An 11,441-nucleotide genomic window follows, 5' to 3' on the forward strand; every position below is an offset into this window, starting at 1 on the left:
AAATATAATTATATAAATTTAATTTAGACATTTTTTAGTTTATGCTGAATACATAATGCAATAGATTCTTTATAATATAAATATAATAACTGTAGGTATAGAAAATAAACAGTTTATTATCTATATCTATAATAATAATAATAGGTAACTATTTATGTTGATTTAAAATCAATAATAATATACAATAACTACATAAAATAAATTTTTAAATTGTTGTTATAATTAATTTTGCTGTAATTTTATTTATTAATAGTTTTTGAATTCTTATACTATTTTAAAAGCATAATTTACTATTCTTTTTTATTAGTTAAAAAGAAAAATAAAGATATTTTTTAATTAAAATTTTTTTTAACCTTTTAAAATAGCCTATTCTTTTAGAGTTTTTCTTACAAAAAATGTTTATTAGTTGATAAAAAACTTTAAGACAAGTACTTATTAAGTTGTATGCGATGAAATATGAACGCGAGTACAAGTACTAATACATATTTATAATTCATACTTGACCCATGTAACATACCCATACTATGTATTCAAATGCTTGTATCTCAATAAATACTTATCCAAAGATGTTAAAGCTGTGGTTGACCTATCAAATATTTTGGTAAGTAAAGCTCTAAACAATAAACTATTTTGAAATTTTGAAAAAAATGTTTATTATTAAAACTAAATAATCATAAAAAAGAAATACAGTGAAATTATTATTAGATCAAAAGTAACAAAAGTTGTCAGTTAAATGTGTTCCACTTATATATAAATATTAATAATATGCTAACTAAAAATTAAGATTTTTGCTGTCGTTGTAGTATGAAAATATAAAACCCGTTTATTTTCAACCTACAAATAGTGAATGGATTACTTTTATCTTGTTGAAGGATTATAAATATATTATTTAATATATTTTAATTATGTATAAAAATAATTATTTCAAATATTTACTATCGATGAATTGATAACTGAGATACCTTAAACAATATAATGACAGTAAAATTTCAAGACTATTCTAAATTTAAACATTTTTTATAAGAACTAGATTTTAATATTAAATTTTATGATGTACAATAAATTAAATAACAAATAATACAACATTTTTAATAATTTTTAGGTGGGATAGAATAATGAATAAGCTTTTTACTTGATGTTGCTGCCAAACTGGCCAATAACAAATTACAAATTTTCGATTATTCAATCAGTCTCTTTGCTTTAAAATATCTTTTTAAATAAAATATTTGCCATGTTGCAAAACCAATTAAGCATATCATACTCAACATTCCAAAATAAAATACTCTTTTGTTAGTAGATTCTAAGAAATAAAAATTACAGTGAAAATAAACTATTAAAATAAAATAAAAGGAAAAAAAATACCATTGGTATTACGCATTTCATCAGCTCGTTTTTTCATGTCTTCAAAATCAAGTACTATAGATTGTGACATATCTTCAAGACGTTTCAAGTCTAGTTCAAGAGGTTTCAGTTTTGAAGCTTCAGCAATCTAAAATTAATAATAAACTCTTATTATCTTTTTCTCAGCGGAGTTTAAACCTAATTTTTGACACATTAAAAATATTTTTAATTTAATAGAATGGCATATTTATTGGGGGGTCCAAACCCCATAGACATGATATCATATAAAGATAGTGGAGAGGTATAGCTTTTCAATAATTAAAGTTCTAAATACTATCTAGACCCTCCTCATAAAAATTTTTTTAAATATGCCACTGGTTAAATAATCTATTTTAAAATAAGAGGATTGGAGTATATGCAGTGGCGGCCCATGGTTTGGTTTGATCGCACCTACTAAAATAATTAAAAGAACACAATTAATTGTATATTCTTAATTCTACATTTTTATTAAAAATAAAAACTTTTAAATAGTAAAATAGCTATAATAAATTTGTCGTGAACGAACATTAAAGTTATTTCCCTCAGTATTTGCAGGTATGCATGTACACATGAACAGTGTTTGGACGACCAGGAGCGTCGTCTGAACAACATGCAGAAATGTATACTATTAGCGAGGCACAACAATCCTGTGCGTGCGGATATGGTTCAGCTGTGATCTTATGTAAGGGTTTTGGACGACCGGCAGTGTCGTCCATACAGTAAGATATTAGTATATTACTATATTGGATAATTTATTTTTTGCTATAATAGTATAATCACTATTATTATTTTCATTTCTATTTTCTACTGAAACCTTTAAAATAATATCTGTTTTATTTTATTATATTTGATTTGACAATTTTTTACACCTCTAACTAGTGGTATTATATTTTAAGTCACATCCATGAGCCGCCACTGAGTACATGTATAAACTTATGGGTAGAATTTAAAAGTGAGAAATCAAAGGATAAAATAGTTAGAGTGAGGGAGAAAGCACAAACTGTTTATTCTATGTCTACATTGTTTCTGAGGCCCATAAATAACAAATGTTTTCAAAAACATTAATATTTTTTTTTTAAATTGTAGCATAGGCCATTCGATTAAATAGATCAAGAGTAATATAAATTACCCCTTCATAATTTTTTGCTTCGACGCCAGTTTTAATATCTAAATAAACTTCTTGCACAAAACCTCTATGATCTGAAAGAAAATTAAGATTTATTATATTTCAAAAAATTAGTAACACCCTGCTAATTAAATTTACTTTCAACGATAATAAAATAGCAGTATAATAGTCAACATTAATTTATTTTTATTATATTAAGGAACATGTAATATTAAATAAAAGTGAACTGAAAATGAAATATATATAGTAAAGAAACTAGGCTTTGCTTGGGGAAACTTCTATAATTTTCTTTCATTTTTTTCCAATAATTAAACATGAACTTCCATAATATAATACATATAACAGCTAATTCTTCAATAAATTAAAAGTCTGATCTCTGTTATAATACTATAATAAAATCATTTACTGCCCAAGATATTTTTCAATTGAAAAACACTTGAAACTTAGTTTTCAGTGAATTAAAATTAAACCATTTCTATATAAAATCGGATCACGCTTAGTAATTTTTCTGTATCAACATTGTGAACATAACAAATAGTTAAAAATTTTAAGCTATTCTTTATGCAAAACACGATTTAATGTTTAATTAGTAAAATGATGTTTCAAGTTTAAAGTGTTTAAAAATGAAAATCTTTAATTTTTTAAACATACTCTAAAAAATTACTTGGAACATAAGATAATTTTTTGAATATTAATTGCAGTTCCAAGAAAGAAACTAAATATGAAAATGGAAAGAGAGATATTACAGTTTAGCAAAATAAAAATCATCAATAATTTTTTTTTTTAACTAAAAAGAGTTAAAAGTTATTTCACCTAGAAGTTATTTCCCTGAGCAAAAAATGATCAAGTAGGTGCTTTTTTACATGATATTTAAATAAAACCTGTAAAACATCAGGAATTTCCAATCTTTACAATATCCTGGTTAGTCATTAATGCCAACCTTATCTGAAAATATATGCTTAACGATCAAAAAAAGTTAAATGGCATTTTTAACGAGCAAGAAAAAATTAAATTGCATATATGCTTAATAAATATTCTTACAGAGATAAAAAACCTCGAGAAAAATATGAAATTAAAAATTGGTATAAATATTTAACATTTTTTCATGTTTCATCCTCTTATTCTTTTTTCCTGGCCTTTATCTCAACTACTTGGGGTTGGCCACTCTTATCTAAAACTTCTATTAGAGACGATCTCACACATCATTTACACACACATTAGTCTTCCTAATATCGGATTATTAACATCACTTCATCACATTTTTGATCTTCCTCTATGTCTTCTTTCTTCAAAATTTATTCCCATAATTGTTCTTACAGCTTCCGATTCCTCTCTTTTCATAACATAACCAAACCATTTTAGACAATTTTCTTTCATTTTATCCACGATTGACGCTACACCTATACTCATTCTTATATATTTGTTCCTTATCCTATCTTCTCTAGTCACTCCACTCATCCAACTAAGCATTCTCATCTCTGCTACACTTATTCTCTGGTACTAAATATTTAAAATTTTCCACCTTTCCTTCACGTCCTCGCTTATTGTCACTGATCTTTTTATTTTTTTTGATAAGTTAGCTTATTTTTGAGCTACAGATGTATTTGTAAGATATTCCTATAAAATGTCGTAGACTCTGATCATACTAGTTACGGTCATAGTAAGAGCATAATATTATCCCAAATGCACAGTGCCTATACCCAAATTTTTTTTATTTGTAAATAAACAATGTATAACATTATATAAATATATTTTTTTCTTATCGCTGAAGCATTTTAACTATAATTAAATAATTTTTGAAACCAACACATATTATTTGTTGGAGTAAAATATTACATCAATATTACATTATATCATATTACATCAATGACATTGCACACTTACAATATTAAATTACAAGAATTCAAAAATAGTATGAATTATACAATAATATAAGAATTATTTTATTTTTCCTAACAAAATTATAAAAAATGGCCAAATATGCTTAGAGTACTAATATTATTCCAATATTACTTCATTTGAGCCTACGCTTATAACTTCATTAATTTGAATATTTAATTTGTCTTAACCCAATACTTACTGCCTGTTACTTTAGAAATAAAACATATTTCAAACATATCATAGTTTTCAACACTGAAAGTAAATTTGCCTGTAGTAATATCTTCTTTTTGTGATAATATATGATTTTTTGAATCTCTAACCTAAATAATGGACATAAATAAAAATATTAAAAAATAGAATTTTCATTACATGACATACTAAATTAATACCATTGGCGCAGTTAGTACTTGAAACTTGGGGTACTTAAGTTCTAAAGATCAAAAACAATTATTTCACACTGCTCAAAATGATTTATCCAACCTTCTTTTTATTATTTATAAATAAATAATTATGAATAGCATTTTTATACATACATTTTTTTCCTACCACTGTAATATTTCAACTATAACTGCTGAAATATTACAATGGTAGGGAAAAAAAACATTGCACACTTATATTATTAAAAGACAATATATAAAAAAAAAAGTATTTATACAATAATATCTAGTTTTTCCTGCAAAATTATAAAACAATGGTGAAATCTGCTTGGGGGTGATAAGTAGCCAAAACTTTCCCTTAGTTGCACCCATGATTAATATACAATATAAATAACAAAATAATTAAATCATTATCAGAAAAACTACAAAATCTTGTAATCTTTAAATTTGAATGGTGAAATAATTTTATACATTTTTAATTGATCAAAAAAGTTAATAAGTAATATTTTTACAATGAAATAAAAGTATTTTTAATTATAAAAACTTTTTCAAATTTATTTTCATAAAAAATATTTCTAGATAAACGTACTATATAATCAATCTTTTGGCCTTCAACTGGTGCCACTTCATATTCGCCCTTTACCAAAACATTTTGTCTGAGTTCTTCTTTAAGGCATTTTTCAGTATTTGGCTTCATGTGCCATCTTATTCCATAAACCAGGGTTACCATAGACGATAACATCAAAGTAAATAATAATTCATTAAAAAAAACTTTCATTTTAATAGGTATTCAAAAATTTACGAGTGAAATGACTACTATTCATTAAAAAAAAAAAGTACTAGTAAAGTTTAACCAGTATAATAAATTAATATAGTTTAACAAAATTAGACTAAATTAACAGTACAAATTAAACTGGAAATTAAGACAAGTTAAATCAATTAAATATACACAATAACAAGGCTAGATCTTAAATTCGTCATCGATATTGTATACACACATCAACTCTATGCCGGAATATTGAAAATATAGAATAACGTGTAAATTTTAAGATAAATAATATTATCTATAATCCAGTAATAACGTGTAAATGTGATAAATGATAAGAGTAATTTTGGTAACTAATAGTATAAAATTCGATTACGTGGTTTGTATTAACAGTAATCAACAAATAACAAAATAGGGTAATATATGTATGTACAGTTATTGGCAGGAGTATAGTTACTAAACTATCTTAACTATTTTATTAATAAAAAAGTGTTGATTTTTAAAAATTAATTTTTTTTTAATAATTAGGCAGATTATTCACTTTATATTTTTTCCAAAAAATTAATTTTTATTTAACTGTGAATGATACTAAATTAATGTTAAAGAGGGTGACAAATAAAAAGGACTAATCACTGTCTAATCTAAAAAAACATATTTAATTGATAGGAATTAGTGAAACATTTTCTTCAATAGTAACAGATTAAATAACACTGATTTAAACACCTGTAATATTTAACATTTTTCAGACAATTAAAAATGTTTAATTTCTATACTTATTTATACAACAGTTAATTATTTTTGCACTAAAAAAGATAATCTAAAATTGAAAATTTTTTCAAATTTTGAGCAATTGAATTGTTACAATTCATTATAGTTTAAGTTTTTAAAAATTGAAATTCCGGTTTCAAAAAACAAATTTAAAGGTACAAGGTCTAGTATTAACCTTGAAAATTTAGGTTAATTTATGTTCAAACAGTATTTTTATTAAAAAAAATGCTACTTTTTCCATTAAAAAAAAAAACGGTAACACAGTGGGGTCGCGGTACATTATGAGCGTGGCATTTTGGGACTAGTATAAATGATATCTGACAGTGATTAAAATCACTATCATAATAAACGCTTCGATGCAAATCTGTAGATAGTATTTTATTTTAAGAAAATGGTTTTGACCAAAATTAATTACGTATTATATTAATAGCATCTGCGTGCTATATCAAATAAATTGTCCAAAGTTTGTAAACTGATTTTCTAAACTAACTTGCCATTTTGTTCTAGATTTATGATTTTTTTGAACTGATCTCCATTTTTGATAAACATTTTCTTATTTGACTACACAATGTTGAAAGTCCCTTACAGGAATTCTTGCTTTTTTCCAAAAAATTATCGTTTCTTTTATAGCCAAATGTGCACTTTAACGCATATTTAATTTCACAACCCATAAATTACAAAAAAAAAACTAACAGTACTTGTCTATTAGATGGTAATTTACCACCAGTTATTTGATTTGATTCATTCCCCACTAAATAAATATTTATTCCAAGTTTTGTAGCAATTATTAAGAATGGCTGAAATTAATTAAGCACACATAAATACAAGTATAAAAATTTAAAAAATAGTGTATACAATTGAAATGTAACTGACAACTAAGATATTATCAATAGAATAAGCCATAAAAGCAATTTCCCACTTCACATCTAGCATATTAGCATAAAGATTTCGATAACAAGGTATCGTCCTATTTTATTTGGAGATATTTGACAACTTGTTTTAACATAATGGCCAATGGACTTAAATTAAAATTATTTTTTTAAGGAAATTAAATTTAGTACAACTTTCGTATGAACCATTTTATCGTATCTCAAATAATTTGTTTAAAATAATTAAATCACCATAAAAAAATCTATTTCAGGAGAACATTTTTTTTTTATGTTGAATGTTATGTTTATGGTGAAAATCTGTGTACTCCCTTTGTCAGGTATTTTAAAATAAAACAAAATACAAAACCCAGAATTTTAACACAAAAATAGCATATTTTTAAATACGTTAGTCATTTTCACCACAAGGACAAATCCAGAGGTAAAATTTTTTATCTTCAAATTAAAGTATATTACATTTTTATACTAACAATCTATAATATTCTAAATTATTTGGTAAAATGTTACTGTTAAAATGATTTTTGGTTACCTTATTTTATAATTGATTTTTGCAATTATAATCAATTTTTATTATACGCTCAACTGATTAGATTTTTTTTTATATGTAAATACTCACTTTTTACTAGTTAGTAACAATATAAAAATTTTGAAGTGATAGAAAACGTCTAATTGCACATTTTAAAACATCACAAAAAGTTGATTTAGAAAAATTTATTTTTGTTTTGATGAAAGTTCTTTGTATTCCAGTGTATAAAACTTATAACTTTGTTATACATAACAAACATTTCTAATTGAAAAGTATTGCATCAAGCCCTTTAAATTTTTATATGCGTTAAAAGTATACAACTACTTTATTATTTTTATAATATCTCCGTAAAAATTACAATATTAAATTGTTGAATATCAATTTCATACTAAATTTAATTACTATAATTATTATTTATTCATATATTATAAAAATAAATCAAATAACTAATCGAGATAATATTAAGGGAATAACATTTTTCCTAATGACTTATATTCTATGTGCAAATAGCCACCGATTATGAACTAAAAATAAGAGTTATTATTGCTATTGAAATAATCTATCTATTTCTTAAAATTAAACACTATCTACAGATTTGCATCATCGAAGCGTTTCATATGATGGTGATTTTAATCACTGTCAGATATCATCTATACTTGTCCCAACTAAATTCGACGGGCATTTGCACATAGAAGAAAAGGTGTTGCGACAAATTTTTTTTTTTGAACTTAAAGTGCGTAAAATTATCTATAATTTAACATACATTTGAAGCTCGGAGTATTTCCGGACCATTTTCAAAACTTAAGATAAAAAAGTTAAATTTTTGTGCAGAAGTCACTATTATGAATCCCCCCTGTGGACAGGTAAAGGGCCAGTTTTTCAAAAAATTTATATCAAATGAAAGGCAAATATATAAGGTATCCATATATAATAAATTAGGTTGACTTGTTAATTTTTGAAAAAGTTATGTTAATTTAAAAAAAAAAGTAAAATAAATGACGAAATTTACCTATTTTAAAAATTTAAATTTTTTTGGAGATATCCCCCATTTACGGAGAACGAGGGATTTTTTTTTCAATTTTTAAGGGTAATGTCTTCAACTAGATACGTTTTGTGATCTTTTGACATATTGTTCATCAAAATCAGTCCAGTGAGAGCTGAGAAATGTGGCAACAGACACAAAAAAAACACATCTTGGTAAAAATTAATACCTTCTCAGCTTCGCATCGAAGCTAAAATCTAGGTATCGGATGGTTTATTAATGAACTATAAAATGCATAACTATTATAAAATGTAAGTTGTCTTAAAATTAATTTAAAATGACAGCAACCAATTTTAATTGTTTATATATAAAATAAATTTTTTTTATAAAATATCGATAAAATCCATGTTTAGTTGACCAATATATCGTGAATCGAATTATTATATTCTTTTTTTTAAATCATAAAATATTCATTCAGAGAAAACACATTTGCCACGAACTAATAATGCTCCGACATTTACATACTTTGACATTTGACAAAGTAGTAATTGTTACGAACATCTGGTACTCCGACCATCTAATACCATACATACATACATACATGTATGAGTCAAAATGATTTTCAGTTTCAAAATAAATTTTATGAGCAAACTGAGGGCACAGCAATGGGAAATCCGCTATCACCATTTTTAGCAGAACTTTTTATGAGTAGGTTTGAAACAAATTTAAAATACACTTATGGTGATTTTCCAAAAATTTGGGTTAGGTATGTCGATGATATTTTTGCAGTTATAAATAAAGATTTTAATATGGGGGTTTTCATACAACATTTAAATTCTTTTTACCCATCGATTAAATTTACATATGAACAAGAAATAGAGGGAAAATTGCCTTTTTTGGATTTATTAGTTAAAAGAACAGAGGGGGAACTAAATTTTGAAATTTATCGGAAAAACACACACACGTTCAGATACATTCCGAACACATCGAACCACACCTGGCAACACAAATTGTCAGCTTTTAATAGTATGGTTTACAGATTAATTAATATTCCGATGAATAAAATAGATTATGATAAAGAATTGGTGGTTATAAAAGAAATAGCTAAATTTAATGGGTATAACGAAAACATAATTTTGAAATTAGTCCGAAAACAAAAGTGGAAAAAAGAAAGGAGGGCAGCTAGTACACTCTCCAGCGAGGGGGAACAAAAAGTAATTAGATCACCAATTTTATTTTATCCGGGCATCTCAAATGGATTAACTAAAATATTTAAGAATTTTGGTATTACTTTGGTAACATCTAAGAGTAATAATTTAAGAGATTTATTAGGTAACCCTAAAGATAAGGTAGATGAAGGGGGGAAATCAGGCATTTATAAAATACAATGTGAAAGTTGTAATAAATGTTACGTAGGACAAACAAAAAGAAATATAGGGGTCAGGTTTAAAGAGCACTTAAGAAATATTAAAAATCAAGAAATTGAGAAATCTCCAGTGGCCGAACATTTATTGACACATAATCACTCTATTAAAACCATAAAACTAATTAAAAACGTAAATAATTACAAAGAACTTAATATCAGAGAAGCAATAGAAATGTTTAAAAATAAAAACAATTTAATTAATTGGGATCTTGGCCCACTGAAAAATTCATTATTAAACTTGTGTAAACTGGCAAAATGTGATAATATTACTTAGTGATAACGTCACTAGGTGATAAGGTCACTAGGGGTATATAAGGGAGTTTTTTCTAGTCGGGGTGTCAGTATGTGTTTAGCGTTGATAATGGTAACATTGTTTCCGAAATACGTATCCGCGACTTTTCATTAATTTTTTTGTGGCTTTTGAGTTTAATATTTTTAATATTTTTTAGTTTTTTTAAATTAATAATATTTTTAATATAGTTTTAATTTTACTTAATTAACTAGCCACAAGTGATCAATTTTTATTATATATTACATTAGATTTAATTTAAGATATATATAAAAGTGTCAGACTTTCCGGAACACTTTTAAAATTTAAGTTGAAAAAGTTCTATTTTCTACATGCATTTTTTAGATTTGAACCCCCCTCGTATATAGGGAAATGGTCCGATTAAAAAAAACAGTATATCAAATAAAAGATGTATATAAATACTACTCCTCATGAAAAAATTGTACTGATCCATAAATTTTTAAAAAAGTTATAGCATAATNTTGATCCATACATTTTTTAAAAAGTTATAGCACTTTAAAGTAAAAAATGTAAATTATAAAATCGAAAATTTTCACACAAAAATAGCATTCGGTAGCCATTTTCACCGTGAAGATAAAATAAAGTCTGAAATTTTTTTTTTTTGCATAATAAATAACATTACATTAGTTTTAATTTAAGATATATATAAAAGTGTCAGACCTTCCGGAACATTTTCAAAAGTTAAGTTGAAAAAGTTAATTTTTTGTGAAAAAGTTGTCATTTTAAATCCCCCCCTGGGGGCAGAAAAAAGGTCAAATTTACAAAAAAAATATATCAAATAATAGGTAAAGATATCAAGCATCTATAAAAAAAAATTATATTGATATGTTCATTTTTGAAAAAGTTACGGCAGTTTTTAGTAAAAAAAATTGAAAAAATTTTGATAATTAGCGATTTTTAAATTTGTAATTTTTTTGGAGGTTTCCCCCATTTACGGGGAACGAGGGAATTTTTTCCAATTTTTAAGGGTAATGTCTTCGACTAGATACGATTTGTGATCTTTTGACGTATC

General features: G+C 25.1%; 1 protein-coding gene across 1 annotated transcript; it reads right to left on the reverse strand.

Moving 5' to 3' along the window:
* Nucleotides 1-204: 204 nt before the first annotated feature.
* Nucleotides 205-5,862, reverse strand: LOC126899587 (transmembrane emp24 domain-containing protein bai-like). The gene is made up of 5 exons (XM_050674633.1): nucleotides 5,354-5,862; nucleotides 4,587-4,707; nucleotides 2,510-2,580; nucleotides 1,363-1,489; nucleotides 205-1,300 (listed from the first exon to the last, which is right to left on the reverse strand). The coding sequence occupies exons 1-5, from the start codon at nucleotides 5,540-5,542 to the stop codon at nucleotides 1,179-1,181; spliced, it is 630 nt and encodes a 209-aa protein (XP_050530590.1). The 5' UTR covers nucleotides 5,543-5,862; the 3' UTR covers nucleotides 205-1,178.
* Nucleotides 5,863-11,441: the final 5,579 nt, after the last annotated feature.

The sequence above is a fragment of the Daktulosphaira vitifoliae genome, unplaced genomic scaffold (genome assembly GCF_025091365.1).
Source record: "Daktulosphaira vitifoliae isolate Bord-2020 unplaced genomic scaffold, ASM2509136v1 Scaffold_2, whole genome shotgun sequence".
Taxonomy (NCBI): domain Eukaryota; kingdom Metazoa; phylum Arthropoda; class Insecta; order Hemiptera; family Phylloxeridae; genus Daktulosphaira; species Daktulosphaira vitifoliae.

What these genes read in the sequence shown, in the direction of transcription:
- LOC126899587 (XM_050674633.1), bottom strand. Translation starts at nt 5,542, where the DNA reads ATGAAAGTTTTTTTTAATGAATTATTATTTACTTTGATGTTATCGTCT. An exon ending in GCCAAAAGATTGATTATATA is followed by an intron (nt 4,708 to 5,353) that starts GTACGTTTATCT and finishes TCCATTATTTAG; the next exon opens with GTTAGAGATTCAAAAAATCA. An exon ending in AAGCAAAAAATTATGAAGGG is followed by an intron (nt 1,490 to 2,509) that starts GTAATTTATATT and finishes TATTAATTTTAG; the next exon opens with ATTGCTGAAGCTTCAAAACT.